The sequence below is a fragment of the Scylla paramamosain genome, chromosome 17, assembly GCF_035594125.1.
Source record: "Scylla paramamosain isolate STU-SP2022 chromosome 17, ASM3559412v1, whole genome shotgun sequence".
Taxonomy (NCBI): Eukaryota; Metazoa; Arthropoda; class Malacostraca; order Decapoda; family Portunidae; genus Scylla; species Scylla paramamosain.
In genome coordinates, this window is record NC_087167.1 from 17630392 (window position 1) to 17656409 (window position 26018).

Below are 26018 nucleotides of genomic sequence, written 5' to 3' on the forward strand. Positions count from 1 at the left end.
GGAGTAGAGCCTGAGCACAGCTGATATGCACTTCTCTTGCTTCGGAGCCACTAATGAAAACCCGGCATTACACACCACACACCTTTGCCTCACTTAATTAATCACTTAATTACGCTGCACGTGCACACTTCTCCCACTGACAGAACATCAGACTCATTCTCGTTTGCTTCAATGGCCGGTGCAGTGGCTAACGCGTTAGCTTAGGAATCCGTGGGCTCCAGCTCGAATCCAAGCTAGAGCAGTCGTCGCACAGTTGACATAAGAACAAAAGTAAATAAGGGAAACAGCAAGAAGACGTCTGTACTTGCATGAAATATATCTACGTATCTCCACCTATTACGCTCTTCCATAAACTTATCTAATCGCTGTTCATCCTTCCTTCCGATTGATCGATAAACGGACATCTGGGAAAACCTGGGGAAGGTAAACTGTGGAAACCCTGATGTGACCCTGCTTTTTTTATTTTTGATGTAAAGGGTACTGGCCTAGGACGACAAAAGTTATAAAAACGCCTATTGAAGGTGTCAGATATTAGAGCACAGTAAAGAAAATCCGTATCTGGGGATAAGGGAAGTAATAAGACGGAGATAAGCACTGAGGCCACGCGAATCTATAGCACATGTCCCTGACTTTACCTTTAATTTTCTCTATGCATTGTAAAAAGAGAGGATTGCCATATGAAGGAATTACTAAAGAACACTTAGTATACTCAAGGGTAATAGCGCGAGGCACTTCTCATGATTACCTCAAAAGCTGGAAAAGTTGCCTAAATGATCTTTCAGTATTAATCAAACTTGGCTTATACGCAACATTTCCCCCAAAATGATCATGTGAAATTGAGCTTCATAAGAAATGGGAAGAAATAAGGGAAGAAATGTGCAGAGAGAGAGAGAGAGAGAGAGAGAGAGTGAGAGAGAGAGAGAGAGAGAGAGAGAGAGAGAGAGAGAGAGAGAGAGAGAGAGAGAGTGTATGTGTGAATGGTGGTGGTGGTGGGGGGGGGGATGTCTGTAGTGTTGCGTCGGTTCATTGCCCCTCCCACCCACAACCACAACCGCCACCACTACCTCCACCTCCTCCTCAAGGTCACTGACTCGCGCAACAACTAGAGGTTCCCCATTCATTGATTCACACACACACACACACACACACACACACATACACACACACACTTACTATCAATCAGGCAATAAAGATTACGTAACACATATCTCAATAATTATCTATTTGTATTTTATCTTTAGTAAATTTTGTTGTAATGTATTTTGATTTATTGGTTTTCGGTGCCTCATGATCCCGTTATTGTCACTCAAATCGATCAGTTTAATTATCAGTTTATCAATGCAAAACGAAGATTATCATGAAGTGTCCCCAATTCTTTTTTTTTTCTGTCCTATATATATACGAGTATATATATATATATATATATATATATTTTTTTTTTTACTTTCGTAAGATATCCCTGAATTATATATCTCCATTTTCTTTCCCCTTCATGTTTGTCTCGTTTTCTACAAAGGTTTATAGCTGTGTTCTCTATTCTCTCTCGTTTGTCTGTTCATCATTATAGTCATCAGTCTTATTCTTGCTCTTCTTGTTCTTGTTCTTCATCTTCTTTCTTTTTTCTTCTTCGTGACACACACACACACACACACACACACACACACACACACACACACACACACACACACACACACGACTCAACTAACTCAGAGAGGAACCAACACATCCACAGAAACAGATCAGAAAAAAAAATGTTGTCATGTCACTTTATACACCTTTCACTCTGAGAACAATGACGTACAGGCTGATAATGTATAATGGCTCAGTACTCTTACAGCCTCAGTCAGGAATTAAAAAAAAACTGCTTGTCTGTCACCCACTTCTTCACTGTCTTCCACTGAATTCTTGGTCTTCTAATATACTGACAGTCTCCCTATAAAAGCTGATAATTAATAGATTGTAAGCAGACCACACAGCTTATGATTAGGAGAAAACTCTAAAGAAGAGTGATTCTGACCAAGCGTAAAAAAATAAATAAATAAATAAATAAATAAAAAATAAATAAAAAAATATAAAAAATAAAAAGGCCGTGGAAGTACCAGTCCCTTAAGAAGACAATGAGAAAACAAGTCCAAAATTACATTAAAAAGTGTCTTGAAATCTTCTTCAAAAAGTTTTAGCTACAGGCAGGAGGAAATACAGGAGCAGACATAGGGTTTCAGAGTTCAATTCCAGAGTTCAGTTCCAGAGCTACTAGCAGGAGGAAATACAGAGGCAGACAGGGGGCTCCAGAGTTCAGTTCCAGAGCTACAGGCAGGAGGAAATACAGAGGTAGACAGGGGGTTCCAGAGTTCAGTTCCAGAGCTACAGGCAGGAGGAAATACAGAGGCAGACAGGGGGTTTCAGAGTTCAGTTCCAGAGTTCAGTTCCAGAGCTACAGGCAGAAGGAAATACAGAGGCAGACAGGGGATTCCAGAGTTCAGTTCCAGAGCTACAGGCAGAAGGAAATACAGAGGTAGACAGGGGGTTCCAGAGTTCAGTTCCAGAGCTACAGGCAGGAGGAAATACAGAGGCAGACAGGGGGTTTCAGAGTTCAGTTCCAGAGTTCAGTTCCAGAGCTACAGGCAGAAGGAAATACAGAGGCAGACAGGAGATTCCAAAGTTCAGTACAAGCGATGAAAGACGTAGAACATTAGTTAACTCTTGCGGTATGTTAGTACACTTTCAAGTCACAACTGCACCTTTGAGTCATGGAATTGTAAAGCACTTTCAGACACCATTTGTTTCTCCCTTCTAAACTTTCACTGCAGCCACGCAAAAACATACGGCAGTGAGGTATTGCAAGGCGGGAGCGACAACCTCTAGGCAATTCCTATACACTCACATTTTAGGGGGTAGTCTTAAAAGCTTCGGCATCTTGTCTCATTGCTGGAAATTTTAACAGGGTGTAGTGGAAGTTACAGTGTTTTATTAATTCTAGTGATAATTAAACAGGCATTTATATATACAAAAAAAAAAAAAAATCTAACAATTCACATAAACTTCACATACATTTTAGTCAGTAATCTTGATAAAAAAATTCACCGTCTCATCTCTAAATGTTAACAAGCTGCAGTGTAAATTATCATGGCTGGCAAGGGTGTTTTCATGATTCTATCAATAGTTTAACAAACATCATTGAAAAATCTAACAATTATCATTCATTCCACGAAGTTAGCATAGTTTTCAAGAGACTTTCACGATTCTAGCGATAGTTTAACGAGAATTACTCAACAATAATAAGAAAAAACAAACAACCGACCAATCACCTCCGTAGCCTCCGAAGATGATAATACCCAGAGAAAAGCAACTAATAATCTTTGAAAATAGCCCTGCTGAAAACCCAAAACGTTTAGGAATACAAGGACTCATAACATACCTATATTTGGCACAAAAAATACAGGTCGAACCTCTTGCCAGCTGTTAAGGAGTGGAACATACGAGACTATCGGTAAACGGAGTGATGCATGACTGTTTTTAAAATTCCTCTGGTTCTTGGGTTAACGTTTCTCGATGGGAGTTTTGACAAGTATATATAGGCAGTGCATTTAACTATGGAAAAAAACTTATCTGTAAATGTTACTATTGTTGGCAGAGAGAGAGAGAGAGAGAGAGAGAGAGAGAGAGAGAGAGAGAGAGAGAGAGAGAGAGAGAGAGAGAGAGAGAGAGAGAGAGAGAGAGAGAGAGAGAGCTACTTTATACCATCATTAGACAAGCAATTACGTGTTCAAAACCCGTGGCTGTGTCTGTGACGTCACGTAAAGGTTGCGACGCTTAGAGGCTGTCTGATGGTTAACCGCGAGAGAGAGAGAGAGAGAGAGAGAGAGAGAGAGAGAGAGAGAGAGAGAGAGAGAGAGAGAGAGAGAGAGAGAGAGAGAGAGAGAGAGAGAGAGAGAGAATTTATAAAGAAAAGGAATTATCAAATCTTTAAACCACCATGTGAGAGAGAGAGAGAGAGAGAGAGAGAGAGAGAGAGAGAGAGAGAGAGAGAGAGAGAGAGAGAGAGAGAGAGAGAGAGAGAGAGAGTTTATAAAGAAAAGGAATTATCAAATCTTTAAACCACCATGAGAGAGAGAGAGAGAGAGAGAGAGAGAGAGAGAGAGAGAGAGAGAGAGAGAGAGAGAGAGAGAGAGAGAGAGAGAGAGAGAGATCCCCAAATTTAATGAAATGACACCATGATTTGGGCAACATTTCACTTTCACTATAATGATCCTCTTCCTCCTCCCCCTCCCCCTCTTCTTCTTCCTCCTCCTCCCCTACAATCACCATCACCATCACCATCACAGTCGCTACCATCTGGCATCATTATCAGCATCACTACCATATATAATCCTCCCCCATGTACTGCTGTTATTTCCATCACCTTCACCATTACTACTGTCATCATTATCATCATCATCACTATCATTATTATCATTGTCCTTCCTCTCACTGTCGACTCTACAGTTTTATTCTCATTCGATCACCATTATCACTATCACTTCCATCACAATCCTCGCCATCATCATTATCATTCATCTCACAATTCTCCACATCGTTACCTCATACACTGCCACCATCATCATCACCACCACCACCACCACACAAAACACCACTTAAATCACTGTCATCTTCATCATCAGCACCACCACCATCACCATCATTATCACAGCTATCACCACATCCACTCCTGTCATCAAAATACGAATTTTCATCATTACCTGCACTGTCATAAGCGTCACTGTAACACGTGTCACTATTGGTTAAGTTTACGTGCTTCATTATAAGCATTATCACTGTGAATTAGGGATGGAGTATTGTGTTAATGTTAGTTCATTAGTTAAAGAGCAGTATTATTACGGACAGGGAGAGAGAGAGAGAGAGAGAGAGAGAGAGAGAGAGAGAGAGAGAGAGAGAGAGAGAGAGAGAGAGAGAGAGAGAGAGAGAGAGAGAGAGAGCTATATAGAGTTACAAAAAAAAAAAAAAAAACAGGTCACAACAGACCTTGCGGTACTCACGAGGTGACCTGACTTAGGACTACTAAGGTGATAGTAGAAGAACTAAGCAAAGCAAAGGTTCTCTCCCCACCCTCCACTTCCTCCAGCATGAGCCGTACAGGAAAAAAAAGAAGGAGAAACCCGAAGGAAATTTTACAGGAAAGAAAGAAAATAGATGAAATGAGGTGCTCCATTTCCTGAAGGCAAAGAAATGAACCTGTAACAAACAAACGCTGTTAGTCGCGGATTGGAGGCAAAATATTTGTCAAGAAGGCGTTTAAAAGTCTCTAGATATTGCAGTCTATCACGTCTCTAGGAAGCCCATTCCAAAGATTTACTGCTCGGTGAAAAAAAATGTTTTTTGATTCATGGGAGTTGAAGGATTTACCAACAATTTTGCAACCATTTCCTGGCGTGCAATTTGAAGAGTCTATCGTGAAATATTTAGTGCAGTCCATGTTGTCAATGTCTTTGATGATTTGAAACACCTGTATTAAGTCACCTCTTGGTCTTCTTTGTATTAATGGGAATAGATTTAATTGTTTAACACGCTGTTCGTATCATTTGTTTCTTAGGCTTGGTATCATTTTTTGTTATTCTAAGCTGAATTCGTTCTAATCTATCAATGTCTTTCTGGTAATAGGGGCAACATGCTTGAACGCAATATTCCAAAAGAAGACGGGCTAAACAGTTATACAAAGTGAGGATTGTGTCCTTAGATTTATATTCAAAAGATTCTGCTGACTAAGCCAATTATTTTGTTTGCCTCCTTTACGACTTCTGAACATTGTTGGCTAGGTTTTAAGCTACTCGATATTGTTACTCATAAATCAGTTTTGTTGTCTACACTTTTTAAGTTGGGTACCACTCAAAATATACTTTGCTTTCTCGTTTCAATACCCTGTATGAACCACTTTATACTTATCTGCATTAAAACTCATTTGCTAGGTTTGCCCTCAACTCTGACTACCTCTCTAGATTTTTATGCATTTTTATTACTTGTTCGTTAGAGACTACAGAATTCGCTATTTTGGTGTCATCATCAAAATTCGTTTATATAAACAAGGAAGAGAACAGATCCTAAGACTTATCCCTGTGGCACCCCGCTGGATACGTTAGTCCACTTGGATGCTTTTCTATTTATTACTACTCTTTGTTTACGGTTGTTTAGCCAGTTTTCTACCCATCTCAGCATGTCGCCTTGGATACCGTGTGATTTTAGTTTGATCAGTAAACATTTGTGGAGGACTTTGTCGAAGGCCTTTTGAAAATCAAGATAAATTATATTTACCGCTTTACTTTCGTCATACTGGTTCAGAATATCACAGAAGAAGTCTAAGAGGTTCATCAAACAAGAGCGTTTGTTGCGGAAGCCGTGTTGAGTATTTTTAAGTAAGTTGTTTTCTTCCAAGTGATTAACGAGTTTATCTCTTACAAGTGTTTCAAGTATTTTACATATTACTGAGGTTAAGCTAACTGGCCGGTAATTACATGGTAAAGATCTACTGCCTTTTTTGAAAATCGTTGTTAGCAAACTTCCATTCATCAGGCATTGTACCGGACTGCAAGGATTTATTGAACAATACGGTCAGTGGTTTAACTAATTCTGATTTCGCTTCTTTTAAGATGCGGAGTGAGATCGTGTCAATCCCGGGTGACTTGCTAACTTTAAGTTTGTCGAAGTGTTTTGACACGTCACTTTCGGTTATACTGATGCTGCTTAGGACGTCGTTGTTATCAGTTTGGACTGCTGGCACCGTAGGGATGTCGCTGAGGTCTTCTGTTGTAAATACTGAAGCAAAGAAAGTGTTGAGAATGTTAGTAATTTGATCTTCATCATTGGTAAAATCTCCATTTTCGTCAATTATTGGTTCAGTAGTTGAAGTAATCACTTTGTTCTGCCTGATAAAGCTATAAAATTCCTTCCGGTTCGTCTTACTCTGGTTCGCAACATGTAACTCGGTGGACCTTCTGCTATGTTTGATTAACCTCTGCTTTATGTCTTAACTCTACGAATCTAGTGCGTTCTTCGTTATTACTGAAGGATTTTAATCTGTTATGTGCATCCCTCTTTGGAGCGCTGTATGGCGCAAGCTAACATTCAACTATTGTGTCTCACCACTTAGGCTTAACGTTTTCAGTGGGACGACGATTTTTCATGGGTACGCATTCTTGCACTGCTTTTAAATATCTAGCAGTGAAAAAATTCCATCGAGCATTAATATCTGTGGTGGTATGTAAGTGACTCCAGTCGATTTGGTTAAGCACTGATTTGAGTTTACAAAAATTTGCTTTACTGTAGTCAGGGACTTTTCTTTGGTTTTTATTTGACTCGTTAGCCATCAAGTTTATAATGAAGGTGGTTGCACGGTGGGTCGCTGCTACTGAAACTCCTCACCGACATTCAGATTTTCTACAATTGATCATTCGTAGCAAGCACGAGGTCGAGGACATAGCTACCATGTGTCTGGTTTTGCACAAATTGAGTAAGTGAACTTTCTTTTTAAGTTATTATACAGGTCGTGTACGTGGTGTGAGATGAATGATTCCTAACTTAGTCACCGGCAGATTAAAGTCACCAAGGATTACTGCGTCGTGTATCACTCAGCTCGCTAATTTGATCGAAAATTTCGTTGTCGATTTGGACCGGCTGGGCTGGTGGCCCGTACATAAAAACCTAGTGCTACTTTTGTCCGGTAATTATTTTTTTAATAATATAAATAGAGCATCTACGTTTGCAATAAAGAGTTTTGAGAGAGAGAGAGAGAGAGAGAGAGAGAGAGAGAGAGAGAGAGAGAGAGAGAGAGAGAGAGAGAGAGAGAGTTACGCTGTGTTGCACTGGCCTCTAAAACCAGTCACGTCTGTTAATAACGCTAGCCTCAACAGTCGCCTAAAAATAGCTAGTACTGTCTGGCACATAACGTAAAAATAAAAATACATAAATATAGAAGATAAAAAATAATAGTAATGACAAATAAAAAAAAAAATATATAAAATAATCATAGAATCAGTACCATGAAATCTCTAAGGAAATAACATCAATAATGAACTTATGAATAAAATCAACAGAATAAAAACAAATGTAGAAAGTAAAAGAATCTCTCTCTCTCTCTCTCTCTCTCTCCTCTCTCTCTCTCTCTCTCTCTCTCTCTGATTAAGACGCAGTGTAGCTATTGCCAAACGTCACAAATCCTGCGATACATGTTCTTTATTTCCTCCCGACAAGGCCAAAATATATACCAGTCGATCAATGCTAACCGCTGGCTACGGACACCTTAGGGCTTTCCTTTCTTTTTTTTTTTTTTTTTTTATATAGGAGGAGCAACGGAGGAGGGGGTGACTACAGGCAATCACTCAACTGTTCACTAGGTAGACTGTTTGACGTCCAGGCCCTTGAGTATGAAGTGTGCTTGTCTTCAGGTAGAGAGAGTGATTGGAAGGGTGATGTGTGGGTGGTTGGTGGATAGGAGTGGTGGTGGTGGTGGTGGTGGTGGTCGGAGGAGGAGGAGGAGGAGGAGGGGGATAAAACTGAAGAAAGGAAAGGAAAAAAAAAGAATAAATGAAGCGATGAAAGTAAAAAAAAAAAAAAAATAGAAAAAATCATAATATTGCTTAGGCTTATTAGTATTGCTACCATTACTATCATCACTATTCATATCACCATCATTACCGTTACCGTTGTTGGCTTTCGAGGATAAGAAGAATGAAATGTATTAGGATTCTTTGCTTGTTTGGTAAGACACTGAGCCACCCCTCCCCCCAACTATAAACACACACTAATATCAGTAGTAGTGTAGATTTAAATATTAGTATTGCATCACCTCGTTAGTCTTGCTTATAATGTATTTTCATCATTCGAGCTAGGTATACCAAATAAACCGACTTTTATCATTACTATTATTACACACACACACACACTCACACACACACACACACACACATGGTAAGTAAGTAGCAGATGATTTTATTGGCCAAAAGTTCTGTTATAAAAATGCTCAAGCCATCAAACTCCCACACACACAATAAACAAACATACAATAGAATATGCAGCACATCCCTAGGTTAACACAAACACTGAAGATAAATCACAACAGCCACACAAACACCACTAAAAAAAATCAAACTTTAAAACTCCAAACACATATCCACATACAAAACAGGAACCCCATACTTTAATCACCACACATATTTTGCACATATTAAAAAGAACACACACACACACACACACACACACACACACACACACACACACACACACACACACACACAGATAGACAGATAGATAGATAGGTTGATATAGAAACGATAGATAAATAGATAAATAGACAGATAAAAACAGATAAATAAATAGACAAACAGATAGATAGATAGATTCTTACAGAAATACATAGATAGATAGATAGACTTGATATATATATATATATATATATATATATATATATATATATATATATATATATATATATATATATATATATATATATATATATATGCTATTGATCACAACATACAGGACACGGTATAATTCCAATAACTAGCATGGTCCATTGCACTGTTCTTACACTGAACATAATGAACACAATCAAAACATAAGAAACACACACACACACACACACACACACACACACACACACACACAGGTGGAAGCGATAACCTCTAAAGCTGTGCGTGTAAAGAACGGTTGCCTCACAGCCACGGTCCGGAGGCGATCAATTGCTTGTGGTTGGTTACTCTGATGCTTTCCTGCAGCCTTGATTTCCCTCTCCTCCCACCCCGCCCACACACACACACACACACACACACTCTCTCTCTCTCTCTCTCTCTCTCTCTCTCTCTCTCTCTCTCTCTCTCTCTCTCTCTCTCTCTCTCTCTCTCTCAATCTCTACTCATAAGTACTATTTTCAAAGCACACAGGAATGATTAATATAATTTTCATACGCGTTTTTTTTTTTTCCGATTAATGATACCTAATCCTTTGCTGAACTGTCCCTTTTCTTTCTAGTCCGTCGAATGGAAGGTACTACTGTAGTTTTCAAGGATGCTTTCATGAAATTAATGATAGTTCAACACCCATGAAAACCCCACTAATCATCTGTGCAGCATTTTTTGTCTAAGCAGTCTAGTGGAAGTTGCTCTAGCTTTGAAGGATGGCGTGATGAGTCTAGTGAGAGTTTAACAATACGAAAATCACCCGTGAGTACCACATTAGTCATCCTATGTGGCCTTTCTGACAGTCCTTATTGTTCTGTACTGGCAACGTAAGGAAACACAATATTGCAGCTGTAGTTTGCTTGAAGTAGTGGAAGGTGTATGCAGTGATGCAGCAGGATACAAGACAAGCTAAGCTACATTGTGCGAACATTCGAACCACAATTTCGAAGCACACACACACGCACACATCAAAACACTCGTTCGCTCATTCACTTGCCGGCCGCCGCATTCACCTCATACAAACATCGCACTCATGGGACGGGCCTTCATCTCACACTCACACCCATGAACATTCCCAAAGAGTACGAATGTATCTAAATAACATCTAGGGGAGAGAACTGGTGCTTGTCACTACTCGAGGTTCCTGTAGAAAGTGAAAATTGAAGTGTAACAAGCTCACGTTAAATGTTAGTGAGTCTGAACCCTTACGAAAGACAAGAGTTTGGTAACTTTCTCTGAGTAAATACCAGCGAAGAGGGACTCTGCCAGTACTGCTTATAACACTGATGATGGTGATAATACTCTTCTCATGAGTCTGAAGCTAACCCTGAGATGAGCAAAAAGGACTTGGTAACCTTATGCGGCCAAGTATGTACTTTACCAGCCTAGACAAAGAGAATACACTAGTACTACTTGCGATTATAATACTCTTCTCATGAGTCTGAATCCGGATTTGAGATAAACATGAGGAGATTCGTAGCCTTCGTCAAACAATGAACTATGTGCCAGAAAGAGAGATAGCACTGGTACAATTTGCAACAATACTCTTCTGTCTGACTCTGAAGCCAGCGATGAGATAGATGCTTGGTAACCTAGTATTGCTCTTCCATTAGCCAAGTATTTAGCAGCCCGGAGAAAGAGATAACACTTGTACCATTTGCAGCAATACTCTTCTCCGCACAAATCAGAAACAAGGCATGAGACATCTGCACAGAGTAAGGCTACACAAAGTGCCTTATAACTAAACAATGTCAGTACTCGCAGAAAAATAAAAAGAAATTTCGATTAACACAAATTAGCCGAGAATCTTAAAACATAGTTATCTTATTTATTTTTTTTGGCTGTAGAAGAAGTAACGAGCGCAAAAGAAAAAAGTCCTAGAAAAGAAAAGATTCACTAACTGTCTCTCCCCACAAAAAGAAAGGAAAGAGAACACTAAAGCAAAGGCAATTCGGTGTGGTGGAAAGTAAAAAAAGACCCGGTAACTCTCCCCATAAAAGAGAGATAATGCTAAATCAAGTTCCAGAGGTAACGTGTAACTGACTCAGATTTATTTTTCTCTAAATTTTCAGTAGATTGTCGACCTTTCTGTGTAACGAGATATTGCTTTTACCCGCAAACTAGACTTCACTGGTGTAAGAAGGTGACGAACAGACAGACAGACGAACTGCAGGACGTATAAAAAGTGTTCTTGGTTCCCTTTACTGCAATGATCTTTCTCTGTCAACATTCAAAGCACCAAAAAGTTTTATATGGATGTCCAGAGAGAGAGAGAGAGAGAGAGAGAGAGAGAGAGAGAGAGAGAGAGAGAGAGAGAGAGAGAGAGAGAGAGAGAGAGAGAGAGAGAGAGAGAGAGAGAGACTGGCTGTGTGTGTGTGTGTGTGTGTGTGCGTGTGTGTGTGTGTGTGTGTACGACATTAATTTTGTCATTTCTATGCTACAGGATAATTACAAGAAAAATAAATATTGAATATCTAAAAGATTGCATGTGATTACAGAAAACAGCACGTGCAGCAGTGGCAGGCTTAGTAACCTGGATATCCAGTGCTAATAATACATTTCTCTCTTCCCCTCACCGCCCACAGACGCGCCATGAGTGCTGTGGTGGTGGCGGTGGTGGCGGCCACACTAATGTTGGGCGTGGCCGGGAGCGCGGAGGCGGAAGCGGACCCGGGCCTCCAGCCAGGGCAAGTGACTCTCGCCTCCCCCTACCTCGACCCTCGCAGGTTTGTAAGAGTGACCGCGTGCAGCCTTCACTTGTGCCTCTATTAGTAAGTCATAGGATAATATTTAAGTAACATTATGATTTTCTTCAAAGGGCTAAATTACATTGGATTTACATCAATTCAGCTCTTTAATTTGTGCAAGTGATTGTTTGAACCTTAACTCATTCCTTTATCAGTGAGACAGGATAACAGTTCAGTAACATCAGCGTTATCATCAGAGGCCTAGATTACCTTAGACTTAGGTGAATGAAATCAGTTCATTAATTTGTTTAGATGACTATTTGCACTTATTCCTCTGTCATTAAAATATATTATGATAATGCTAAAATAACATTAGCGTTTTCATCGGGAGTAAATTAGGTTATTTCAGTTCTTTGAATTGTGTACTTCATGATTAAAAAAAAAAAAAAAAAAACTCACCTATTCTTCTATAAGTAGAACATAAAACAATATTGAAATAACACATCGTTTTCATCCGAGGACTATAATAAGTTAAGGTTTAGTTTGATTCAGTTTCTTTAATTTCACTGTTCATCCCTTCACTACATAGAGAAAAGACTTCCACTTATTCTTCTACCAGTAAAATATTTTCTCTTATCTGTAAAACATATTCTTGTATCGGTAAAGCATATTGTCCTATCAGTCAAGTGTCTTTGTTCCCATGACAAACACAAATGATAAGTGATAGAGGTATGTATGTTTTGACTATAAGACGCCGGCCATTTCAGCCTACAAAAAAAAAAAAAAGAAAGAAAAAGAATAAAAGAAATGCAGCACGAATTGCCAACCAGTCCTATGAGCAAAGAACATTCAAAGAAATTTAATAAATAAATGAATAAATCCATAAGTAACACAATCAATCAGTCAATAAAGGACAGTCACAAGAAAGACTCCTAGTTCATTGCAACTTCTGTTTATTTTATTTTCTTCCTATGAAAATATTACTTTTGTGCTTAATACTTCTACGAATAAAATGATTAGTTAATTTAAATGCCTAAAATCTCTCTCTCTCTCTCTCTCTCTCTCTCTCTCTCTCTCTCTCTCTCTCTCTCTCTCTCTCTCTCTCTCTCTCCACCCCCCAACACACACACACACACACATTTCATCATTAGTGTCTGAAACCTGAGCAGAAAGAACGCCTTTATCATCCAGTAGGCGAAGGGAAAGATTTGCGGCATGACGAGGAAACGGTGACAAAACTAACACCGTTCTTCTTAAAATCATGATTACAGACAATTTCGTGCAATCGCGGTCAGAAATCAGATCACATTTTACTTCAATTTTCTGGCGTTTTTTTTTTTTTTCCTCACTATTATGTCCTCTGGGGTTCCCTTTACGTTTCTTAGAAGCACAAAACCTGTAGATTGTCGGGGGATTAAACTGAGGGCGTAACGCTGAGTGATTCTTAGTCTTGTACAATCATGGTCAAAAATCGAGTCACTTTTTACATCCGCGCTGACTTTTTTTTTTTTTTTTCACCCTCAGTATTAAGTCTGGTCTTCGTTACTTTTCTTTGCGGCCAGAAATAAAAAAATATATATAAATTGTGAGGGGATCAGAGGGCGTAAGGTTAAGGTAGGAACGGTAAACACTTGAGGGGTCCTTGTCTTCTCTTCGCGATTGCATGTGTGTGTGTGTGTGTGTGTGTGTGTGTGTGTGTGTGTGTGTGTGTGTGTGTGTGTGTGTGTGTGTGTGTGTGTGTGCGTGTGTGTGTGTTAATTGGAGGATCTTGAGGCAGACTCTTCATTTATGTGTTAATTTTATGATATCAATTCGATTTTGTTACGACTATTTATCTATTTGTATATCTGTCTTATCTGTCTCTCACTCACTCATTTATTCATTATTATGATTTATTCATTACGCCTTTAAATATCTATATTATCACATATACCTATCTTCATTTTATAAGATCACATCTATTAATCTACTTGTATATCTTATCTATCTACTACATATTCGTTTGTTTTTATTACATTTTTTTTTACATGTGTATATCTATCAATGTATCTAAGTTATCTATATTTAATTTATCTATTTATATATTCGTATGATCATCTGCTTCCCCTATGGTTGCAACTGAAGATAACACGCCTCTGTGGACCGACGATAACGCGGACAATCTAAATTACTATAGTCTTCCCTTAAATTCAGCTATCAGATTTGCTGCAATATTAGTTTTGAAAGAAAAGGAGTGAATAATTGTACATTTAAAAACCTTATAGGATCTGTAGTCATATTTTTTGCTCATAAGTGCCTATTATCCATTTAAGAGCCTATGAGATAGGTATCGTTTTTCGCAAATATCTTCTTATCAAACAGTTGGATGAATATTACATTTTGGTACAGCTTGTTTGACATTTCAGTGCACTGTCAAGAGTGTTTCATTAAGAATTTTACTCCTGGCTTTCAAGGGAAAGCTGGCAAGAGCCGAATATACATTCCTCCTGCCCCCTGTCCCCTGTCTCCTTACCGCCCCTCTCTATTGTGCAACAAATATGAAGCCTTGCATACATCACTTGTCTATAATAGTAAATTATCCAGAAGTATACGCTGAGTATGGTTGGACTGTTTATGCAAACGATCGTGGTCGCAGTTCTACCGTGTTTGATCGTCATACTGCGTTTCGTGGGTGGAAATGCCAATGTGGTAACTCAAAGCCATGCTAACGTAGAGGAAGGGAGGGAAAGATGGGAATGGAAGAAGAGGTGGCTGAGTGATACACGTTACGCAAAGCCTTCCCTGTCCGAATGTCTACTCAGGTCTTGCCAGCTTCCCCATGACAGCCAAGAGTAAAGTCCTGAATGAAACACGCTTGTCAGTGCACTGTCGAGTCATAAATTAGAGCACGGTGTTAAACAAGCTATGCCAAAATGTCATATTGATCCATCTGTTTGTTTAGAAAATATTTGCGAAAAACACTGCCTCATGGGCTCCCAAATGCACAGGTTTACTCAAACAAGTGGCTAGAAGTGAGAATTTATAGACACAACAATTAACACTTACGTTATCCACACTTATGTCTCACTGTCGGAGTCTTTCACACGCTTCCCGCACCACACAGTCTCCGTTCAGCTGTCGATAGGCCAATATTTCCCCGGTATCCATCAAAATCCGGCACTAAGCACAGTGACACACTACACTCGACTACTCTTCTCATCTTATAGACATTCTGAGGAAAATAAATGAGTTTTCATTTGCGTAAGAGTTAGTGTTGTCTTATTTCTACCTTATTGTTATATTTCGTTATAATGGTATTTAACCATTATAATTTTCTTATGATACTCATAATAGTATTAATGATTTGTGAGTTGTTTTGCTTTTCCTCTATCGATGTCGACATTTTATAAGGCGAAGAGCAATGAATGGATGACTTAAGCCATTATTCTATTTTTTTTCTTTTTGATATTAATATTTTTTTCTTTTTTTTTTTGCTTTCTTCAAATAGTTTTCTTTCTTTTTTTTTTTTTTTAATCAATGTCGACATTTTGCGAGAAGCGTGATGACAAATGAACGGCCAAGCGCGCAAGTTTTCGTTTTCTTTCCTTACCAATCAAACGTCCTACCTTTTCATACCTTTCACAGTTCTGTACACTCATCCTCCATCACCTCTTAGTCCTAGATGCACCAGTTGCCATATCCCTGTCTCATTTCTTCCCCCGGTCTCCTCTCCTGTAGCCCGTACCAAGTCACCCATCTGTCTCCCATTTCAAGACAAATCATTCGCGGCAGACCCAGAAGACCTACCTCCCACGTCAGCATCCTCCACCACGGGGGAAAATCTTTGGTGAGTAGTAGTAGCAGTAGTAGTTGTAGTAGTGGTCGTGGTGGTGGTGGTGGTAGTATAAGTCAGTAGTAGTAGCAATAACAGTAGTAACTGTTATTGCTACTACGCCGCTACTACGACCGACAACCACTCCACACACAGGCACCACATACAAGTACACCACCACCACGAACAACATCCACTATTTCTCTTAAGTATTTGATCTCATTCTTATTTCATTATCATTCTCCTTTCCCTATTTTTTTTTTTAATCTCTTTTATTACCTTCCTTCTCTTCCCTGCACTTTCCACTTGCTTCTCTCCTCACCTCACCTCCCCTTTCCCTCGACAGCATTCTCCTGACAGCATCTTATCTTTGCAGAGATACAAGAACGAATATCCGGGCGTGCCACAGCCGTATGGATCCCCAGCCAATCCCTTCCTGACATACGGTTCCCACCAAGGCTTTACTCCCATCCACCACGACTCCTCAGAATCATATGAGTCTCAAGATCATGGAAGTATGTCTGTATACTTGCATACTGTATCTCTTTTCCTCACTGTCTGTCTACCTGTCTGTCTGATTTGTCCATGTATCTGTCTGCCTGTTGTGTATGCATGATTTTTTGTGAATGGTAATATGAATAATATCACGTGGTGACCTTTTTAATAAATGAGTTCGGTTTGATTCTAGGAGTTTCTTAGCAGCTTTTGTTTCTCTCTGGGCCCATACTGGGTGCATAGTCTTTGACTCTTCCAGAGTGAACCTTTTGTCCGTTTTCAATAATGATAATAATAATAGGCTTCATGGTTTCTTGTTTAGTTAACAGGAAGCTTTAAAAGAAAATTAGACAGATTTATGGATGAAAATGATAGGTGAAAATAAGTAGGAATGCTTTATGCAGGGACTACCACGTGCATGTAAGCCTAGTGGCTTCTTCCAGCTTCCCTTGTTTTGTTATGTTCTTATGTTGTCTGTGACGAGATAAACGGTGACTTTTAAAGAAGATTAGACGAACTTAGATAAGGATGATAAGTGAAAATAGTGAATGTTTTATACAGGGATCGCCAAGTGTAGACCTTATGGCTTCTTGTAACTTCCCTTAATTTCCTATCTTCTTATGATCTCATGTTCCAATATCTCTCTCCACCACCTCAGACTGCCCGCCCTACTACCAGTGCGTACCTCTGGTGGTGTGCTCCCCGTGCTTCGAGACAATCAAGAACAGCTACCACAGATGTCCACTGTCCCACAAGGCCTGGGGAGTGTGCTGCCCCAAAGATGTTGCCAGACGTAAGGCCAAGAGATTCATGATATTATTTCGTATACAGTGGGGATCAGAAATGTGGTAATGATAATAGTATTGGTGGTGGTGGTAGTGGTAGTGGTAGTGGTAGTAGTAGTAGTAGTAGTAGTAGTAGTAGTAGTAGTAGTAGTAGTAGTGGTCGTGGTAGTAGTAGTAGTAGTAATAATAATAATAGTAGTAGCAGTAGTAGTAGTAGTAGTGGTGGTGGTAGAGGAAGTAGTATTCGTAATTGAAGTAGTAGTAGTAGTAGTAGTAGTAGTAATAGTAGTTGTAGTAGTAGTAGCAGTAGTATTTGAAGTAGTAGTAGTAGTAGTAGTAGTAGTAGTGGTAGTAGTAGTAATTTTCTCTCTCTCTCTCTCTCTCTCTCTCTCTCTCTCTCTCTCTCTCTCTCTCTCTCTCTCTCTCTCTCTCTCTCTCTCTCTCTCTCTCTCCGTTACTCATACCTGCGTCTGCGTCACCTTCAGGAAGTCTGCCGCATGTATTTTCGAGGCCCAGCGTTCAGGTGAGGCAGATGGGCTTCTCCAATGACGTGGTGAACGAGGCCGGCCGCAGCTCACTCTGGCAGCTCGAGGCGAGAGACGAGCTGGAGAAAGTAAGTGCTTGTATCAGTACACAAAGATTTCAAGATATCCACTTCACTCAGTCTTTCAGTTTCTCTCTTATGCTGTGGTTTCGTTTGTCATGTTTCGCTCTTGAGGCTTGATTTCTTGTTGATTTGTAATTTTCTTCATGTTTTGATCATATCTTGGTTTTCAGTACATAAAGGTTGCTTGGTATCCACGTCAATCATTCTGTTTTGTCTATTATTCTGTCGATTTGTTTTATCGTTTCGCTCTTTACGTTTGATTTCCAGTAGCTTTGTATTTTTTTCTTGTTCTGGTCCTGCCTTGGTCTTCAGTACTTAAAGATTTTTGTATACTAATTTCATTCGCTTAGTCTTTCAGTTTCTCTGTTATTCTGTTGTTTCACTGGCCATGCTTCGCTCTTTAGGTTTGAATTTTCGTAAATTTGTAATTTTTTCTTGTTCTAGTACTATCTTTTTGTTTTGTGTTTTGTGTTTCTCTCTCTCTCTCTCTCTCTCTCTCTCTCTCTCTCTCTCTCTCTCTCTCTCTCTCTCTCTCTCTCTCTCTCTCTCTCTCTCTCTCTCTCTCTCTCTCTCTCTCTCTCTCTCTCTCTCTCTCTCTCTCTCTATATACGAGTATATATATATATATATATATATATATCCACCTACCTACCTACCTACCTACCTACCTATCTATCTATTCATCCATCCATCTATCCATCCACCAATCTATCTGTCCCTCTCTCCTCCAGTACCTGCAAATGCGGAAAATCGTGATCTACAAGCCAGGCACGCCAGAATACGCACATTTGCAGTTCTTCCGCACCTCGCCCCTCGCTATCAAGATCAGTAGGGACGCCCTGACTTCGGTGGGAGCCTCAGACTACCTCGTTACCAGGTGTGTGTGTGTGTGTGTGTGTGTGTGTGTGTGTGTGAGTGGGTGTGTGGGTTGGTGTGTAGATGGTTGAGCGTGAAAGGGTTGGTATGTGGGTGGGTGTGTGAGCGGATGGGTGGGAAGGGTGTGCGTGTGTGTGTGTGTGTGTGCGTGTGTGTGTGTGTGTGTGTGTGTGTGTGTGTGTGTGTGTGTGTGTGTGTGTGTGTGTGTGTGTTAGAATGGTTGACGTAAGTATTATAATGATTGATGATGTTTGCATATTACATCCTTCCCTCTGCCTTTCCCTCTCTGCCACCACCACCACCACCACCACCACCACCAACAACAACAACAACAACAACAACAACATCTTACGCTCTTCTCTCCTACATCCAAGATTCCGTCTGAATTCGCTGGAGGCTGGGTTCGGGCTGCAGCAGATCTCCCTCAAGAACTCCATCATCGAGGACGTGTGCCCGGTCCCGGAGACCTGTGGCGAGAAGGAACAGTATTACCGCACCAGTGACGGCTCCTGTAACAACCTGGATCTCACTTCCGCCGGCCAGGCCAGGACCCCCCTCATCCGCCTCACCATGCCTCTCTACAGTGATGGTCTGTGTTTGCCTGGAGTGAATCTAGCTTTGGTTATGTAGGAGGGGCACTGGCGTAGGACAACAAAAAGGAAAGGAAAAAAATTAGAAGAGCAGTTAGCGTGAAAGTAGAAATTAAAGATAGCGAGAGATGCTCCACAAGGCCTCATTGAGAGGTGCCAGTTTCTCAGTTGATCACTCTACCAATCACTCTGTCCGTCACTCTTGCAGGGTTGATGAGGCCTCGGATCAGTGTGACCGGCGGCCCTCTCCCCTCTGCGCGTCTGGTCTCCACAAGTATCTCCCAAGATGTGGACAGGCCCAACACTGATTTGTCTCTGTACGTGATGCTGTGGGGTCAGTTCATCGACCACGACTTGACTCACGTGCCCATCTTCAGGTTTGGTGAGTAACGCTTTTATGTAAGAGAGAATCTGGCCGAGGAAAAAAAAAGTTCACAGGTGTCAGTCCTAGTAGACCGCGATAGAGAAACGGTCTTAGGTCTGCGTTCTTAAACCTCTGAGTATGAGTGAAGAATATGTTGCAGGTTTAGAGTACAATTTCAAAGGACATAATTGACAGGAGAGGGAGTGAATAATGGAGTGGCTGAAACCTCCCAGTGCTTGCTGTCTCATTTTGGCTCTGTACACCGTCTGAGGTTACGCAGATTAAGTGAATTGCATGTCATTATCAGTCAAAGAGTTAAACGCTTTATTTTCTCATCAGGACTATCTCCAAAGGCCACAAAAAATGAATAGTGTTCTCAAGGAGGCATTTCCGGTAGATAATACAGAATCCTTGTCAAACTATCACTAGAATAATAATAATAATAATAATAAAGAAAAGTGCCTCAGAAGAAAGCAGACGATCGGTAGATAAGACACACAACTGTAACTCAGGTTTGTATGCCACGAGGAAAGTGCAACTTGGCATCACACACACACAGTCACTACACATCGTCCATCAGAACATAAGAAAATAAGGGAAGCTGCAGGGAGTCGTCAGGCCTATACGTGGCAGCCCCTGTTTTGAATACTTGTTTTTGTACTAGTCTCAAATAGTTATGCAGCCTCGGAAAGCCAAAATCAATCACTATTCTCTCTCTTTTTACAGATAACAACACTGGAATCGAATGCTGTTCTAACGAGGGGCGGGACTTCCTGGACGCCACCCTCACTCACCCGTCGTGCTTCCCTATCGAGATCCCCGCCAACGATCCCTTCCACTCCCAGAATTCAGGCCGCCGCTGCATGAATTTCGTCAGGTCCATGATTTCACCTCGCGACTGTAACCTGGGATTCGCTGAGCAGGTGAGAGAGAGAGAGAGAGAGAGAGAGAGAGAGAGAGAGAGAGAGAGAGAGAGAGAGAGAGAGAGAGAGACTATAGCCTGATAGTGTATATGTGTGTGTGTGTGTGTGTGTGTGTGTGTGTGTGTGTGTGTGTGTGTCTACATTAAGAAAAGAACGTAAGAAAATGTATTAAGAGTGGGAAAGTAGGCTCTCAACTTTTGACCTCGACTTTATCACAGGGCATCTTTAAGAAACTGTAATAAAGTAAGAAATTATCAGCCAGCATGTCTTCGCCAGCTAACATGTCTTCCCTAGCTAACATGTCTTACCTAACTAACATGTCTTCGCCAGCTAACATGTCTTCCCTAGCTAACATGTCTTCGCCAGCTAACATGTCTTCCCTAGCTAACATATCTTCCCTAGCTAACATGTCTTCGCCAGTTAACATGTCTTCCCCAACTAACATGTCTTCGCCAGCTGACATGTCTTCGCTCTCCCCCAGATGAACCAGATCACACACTTCCTGGACAGCTCCAACATCTACGGCTCCAGTCGCGAGGATGAGCAAGAGGTGCGGGCCTTCACCGACGGACTCCTGAAGGTGCAGGAAGGACAGCTGCTGCCTCCTAACCCTGAGGCGATGGAGTGTCTCAGTGTAAGACATGGGCAACCGTGCTTCACGGCAGGTAAGGCCACGAACACCGCGGCCAAGATAGGGAGGTGTTGTCTTTTGTCTCTTGTTTCCAGTTTCCTTAATCTTGTTCACTGCTACACTAAGGTCAAGGGAGCAGAGAAATATGTTTTGTCTCTTATTTCCGATTTCCTTATCTTTTCACTGCTACACTAAGGTCAAGGGAGCAGAGAAGTATGTTTTTGTCTCTTGTTTCTGGTTTCCTTATCTTTTCACTGCTACATCACAGGGATATAAGGAATTCTTTCTTTTTTGTCTCTTTTTTTCCAGTTTCTCTAACCTTCACTACTACTCTCCTCGATCTTCTTCCCTTTCTCCAGGCTATTTTAATCGGTTCCTGGTCTTCTTTTCTTACTATGTGACCAAACCATCTATCTTAATTCACTCCCCTCAGGTGACGAGCGTGTGAACGAGCAGATCCAGCTGACCATCATGCACACCATCTGGATGCGCTTCCACAATGTGATCGCTAGGGAGCTGAAGCGCCTCAACCCCTACTGGGACGACGAGACGCTGTTCCAGGAGGCACGCCGCATCGTGAACGCCATGTACCAGCACATCATCTACAATGAGTGGCTCCCCATCGTCCTAGGTGCGAGGCTCTTCATAATACTCAAACATTTCGGCGTTAGAACTCGGTCACTAATCGCGTAGATCATCGAATTAACATATGACAGGGATTATTAATCAGTCGGGTTTTCCGTAGTGTCTCTCCTTGACGAATGCAGAATCTTCCTCTAAGTATCACTAGGATCCTGAAAATACCCTTGAAAAATAGTGGTACTTTGCACTGCTTGAAGAGACTGTTAAGCTAACACTAGAATGAGGAAAATTCTTGTAAACCGTAAAACTTTCCACCCGAGACTGTCAAACTATCACTACAATCATGAAAACACACTTCCAAAACCCACTAACCTCCACAAGAGTCGAGATAAGACGCTGAAATGTTTAAGAATGCATCGAACTTTTAAATCATATGAAACGAACACATGCATACCAAGTTTATTATAGGGTCTGGCACGTGTGAACCTGATAACTTATTACATCTTGCCTTCTCATGTGTTCAGAGTCATGTGTCTTATAGTACAGTGCAAATATCACCAAGTGCTTTGTGAATGAACGGAATGGACTCAGTAATCAAAACGGAATAGACTCAGTAATCAGGTTGTTAGAGCTAAGTCATTAGGGAGCTTTAAAAGAAGATTAGAAAAATAATAAATGGAGATGATAGATAGAAATAGGCAGATATATTCCATGCAGAGACTGTTACATGTACTAGGCCTGGTGACTTCTTGCTGTTGTTGACTTCCATTGTTGTCTGTGAAGCCTCAATGTCTCACACGTCACTTACAGGAAAGGACATCATGCTGGAGAGGGGACTGCTGCCGCTGCGCTACGGGTTCTCCTCCCAGTACGATCCCTCAGTCGACCCAGCTATTGCCAACGAGTTTGCCACGGCGGCATTCCGCTTCGGCCATACCTTGGTTCAGGGCATGCTGGAGTGAGTGCCTGTCTGCGAATGTGTCTGTTTGTGTGTCTATCACGGCATGTTATGTGTCTCTTTATCACCATAGTTCAGGGCACGTTGGAGTGAGTACCTGTCTGTGTGTCTGTCTGTCTGTCTATCAAGGTGTGTGAGTGATCTGTCTATCAACTAAAACAGGATATGCTGGAGTGAATATGTCTGTGTGCGTGTCTGTCTGTCTGTCTGTCTTTCAGCTTAGAGGGCAAGATGGTTTTGCCAGTTTTTTGATATTCTCGAATTCCTCTCTGGTTGTGTGTTTGTCTGTCAGGTATTATTATTATCATTATTATTTTTATTATTATTATCATTTATTATTATTATTATTATTATCATTATTATTAGTAGTAGTAGTAGTAGTAATAGTAGTAGTAGTGGTAATTACCATTATTATTTTTTTATTATTCTTGTTATTGTTACTACTACTACTACTACTGCTACTACTACTACTACTACTACTACTACTGCTGCTGCTACTACTACTACTGCTGCTACTACTACTACTACTACTACTACTACTACTACTACTACTACTACTACTACTACTACTACTACTACTACTACTACTACTACTACTACTACTCTGTATGTGTGTGTGTGTGTGTGTGTGTGTGTGTGTGTGTGTGTGTGTGTTTGTCTGTTTATCTATCAGGGTGTGATGGAGTGAGTATGTCTATGTCTTTCTATCTATCTAACTATCTATCTATCTATTTATCTATCTATCTATCTACCAACTAAGTACAGAGTTGTCGGAATGAATATGCCTGAGTCTATCTATCTATCTGTTTATCTATCTATCTATCTATCTATCCCTGGCTCTCTTTCTTCCTCTTTCTCCCTCACCATCATCCCTAACCACTCCTATCCTCCTTCCATACTCCTCCAGCCTGATCAGCAAGGGAGGATCGCGCCGAGACAGAGTGGATCTGGTGACGCAGTTCAACAACCCAAGCCTCCTGTACACACCTGGCAGGCTGGACGACTTCCTGAGGGGCATCGCGCAGCAGTCCCCACAGCGAACCGACAACTTCGTCAGCTCAGCGCTCACCAACAGGCTGTTCCAGGTGATCTCTCCGAAACACACACACACACACACACACACATGGAACGCTCACTTTTATTTATTTATTTTTATTTTTTTTCGTTTTTCTTGGTTTGCGAAAGAAGGAGTCAGGCTTAGGGCTTGTGGAGAGAGAGAGAGAGAGAGAGAGAGAGGAGAGAGAGAGAGAGAGAGAGAGAGAGAGAGAGAGAGAGAGAGAGAGAGAGAGAAAGGCCCTCTTAATATTTGATTTTCCCATAAAGAGAGAAGTGTCTTGATATTTCTCTTTTGTTCAAGTCGTTGGAAACAGAAGAAAAGAAAAAAAAGTAGAAAGAGGCATGACCCACTGTCTTGAGCCTCTCTCTCTCTCTCATCGCCGCAATGTTGCATATCTTGCTATCTTCCACCGCTATTTTCACGCTAACTTCTCTTTTTGATCTTGCTAACTGCATGTCTCCTCCCCTACCGTGACCTCCCTGCACAAGGTTTTTTTCTTTCACCCTCTAATGCAAGAGTTAACCAGTATTCTCAATCATTCATCCCTTTCTCTGGTAAACTCTGAAACTCCTTGCCTGTTTCTGTATTTCCTCCTTCCTATGACTTGAACTCTCTCTAGAGGGGTGTTTTAAGATACATATCCTCTGTTATTTAATCATTGTATTTGGCATCCCTTGGGGAACTGGCATTATTAAGTGGACTTTTTTTCTTTAAAGATTTTGTTGTCTTTGGCCAGTGGCTCTCTTCAATAAAAAAAGAAAAAAGAAAAGAAAAGAAATGATACACAGGGGACTGCTACGTGTAGGCCTGATTTCTTGCAGGTCTTGTAGGACTGTTTCTTGCAGCTTCCCTTATTCTCTTATGTTCACTTCCATCTTGCCATCTCTTGCTGTACTAACCTCGGTTCTATTGCAGGAAGAGGGGAAGACGTTCGGAATGGACCTGGTGGCGCTCAATACTCAACGAGGACGCGATCATGCCATCGGCACCTACAACGACCTGAGAGAGCTGGCTGGCCTGCCCAGGGCCGTCACCTTTGATGATTTCAGAGACGTCCTGCCTGACAGGGTTAGCTTTACAACCTTCTTGATTTTCTCTCTGCCTGTCTGTTTATCTGTCTGGTGTTTATATTATTATTATTATTATTATTATTATTATTATTATTATTATTATTATTATTATTATTATTATTATTACTACTACTACTGCTGCTGCTACTACTGCTACTACTACTACTACTACTACTACTACTACTGCTACTACTACTACTACTACTACTACTATTGTTTTTCGTATTCTTGTTCTTCTTGTCCTCTTCCTCTTCCTTCTTCTCCCCCTCCTCTTCCTCCTCCTCCTTCTCCTCCTGCTCCTCCTCCTTCCAACATCAAACATTCCTTCTACCCTTCTATCCCACTATAATTTATCGCAGTATACCAATACCCTGCCAGTCCTTTTCCTTCTCTTACCATAAGAGTATCAACACTCTCTGCCCTTCGTCAGGTGGTTGACCAATTATCTCGCCTCTACGCCTCAGTGGATGACGTGGACCCATTCGTGGCCGGTATTTCCGAGGCAAATGTGCCTGGATCCATCCTTGGACCTACCTTCAGGTGAGGGTAGGAGTATACGTAAGAACATTAGGAAAGTTGCAAAACGCCATCAGGCCTACACGTGACAGTACCTGTATAAGAACACACACACACACACACACACACACACACACACACACACACACACACACACACACACACACGCGCGCCTGTTTCATACACAAACATCTGCCCCTTTCACACACACACACACACACACACACACACACACACACACACACACACACACACACACACACACACACACACGCACCTGTCTCACACACCTGTCTCACACCTGTAATCTCTCCCAAAGGGCTATCATCGCTGACCAGTTTGCCAGGTTGAGGCGAGGTGACAGGTTCTTCTATGACCAAGGCGGCAGCCCTACGTCTTTCACGGAAGGTAGGTCACGTGTGTCTTTCTTCTGCTTGCTGTCCTTCAACCTCCTTTTTTCTCTCTCTCTCTCTCTCTCTCTCTCTCTCTTTATTTATTTATTTTCTTTCTTTTCTTTTATCTATTTTTCTTTTCTTTATTTTTTCTCTTATTTTTTTTTCATATCTCCTTTTAGTATTCTTATTATGTTTTTCTCTTGCTCTTTTTTTTTCATCTTGGTC

The 26018-nt window shown here is 40.9% G+C and overlaps 1 protein-coding gene and 1 long non-coding RNA gene across 3 annotated transcripts in view; one reads left to right on the plus strand and one right to left on the minus strand.

Moving 5' to 3' along the window:
• LOC135108538 (uncharacterized) overlaps nt 1-15840 on the minus strand; it is a 151930-nt gene extending 136090 nt beyond the window's left edge. The window contains exon 1 of the long non-coding RNA XR_010272330.1: nt 15179-15840. This is a non-coding gene — a long non-coding RNA (uncharacterized LOC135108538). The remainder of the gene's footprint in view (nt 1-15178) is intronic.
• The window catches only part of LOC135108534 (peroxidase-like), a 54709-nt gene that overhangs the window by 24047 nt on the left and 4644 nt on the right, over nt 1-26018 (plus strand). For both annotated transcript variants that reach the window (XM_064019653.1, XM_064019654.1), the window contains exons 2-17: nt 12032-12172; nt 15851-15959; nt 16321-16459; nt 17098-17232; nt 17710-17837; nt 18563-18708; nt 19082-19296; nt 19506-19679; nt 20388-20584; nt 21066-21249; nt 21649-21846; nt 22608-22755; nt 23663-23840; nt 24728-24880; nt 25313-25422; nt 25718-25806. In XM_064019653.1, coding sequence (XP_063875723.1) covers nt 12032-12172; nt 15851-15959; nt 16321-16459; nt 17098-17232; nt 17710-17837; nt 18563-18708; nt 19082-19296; nt 19506-19679; nt 20388-20584; nt 21066-21249; nt 21649-21846; nt 22608-22755; nt 23663-23840; nt 24728-24880; nt 25313-25422; nt 25718-25806 — 2444 coding nt within the window. The remainder of the gene's footprint in view (nt 1-12031; nt 12173-15850; nt 15960-16320; nt 16460-17097; nt 17233-17709; nt 17838-18562; nt 18709-19081; nt 19297-19505; nt 19680-20387; nt 20585-21065; nt 21250-21648; nt 21847-22607; nt 22756-23662; nt 23841-24727; nt 24881-25312; nt 25423-25717; nt 25807-26018) is intronic.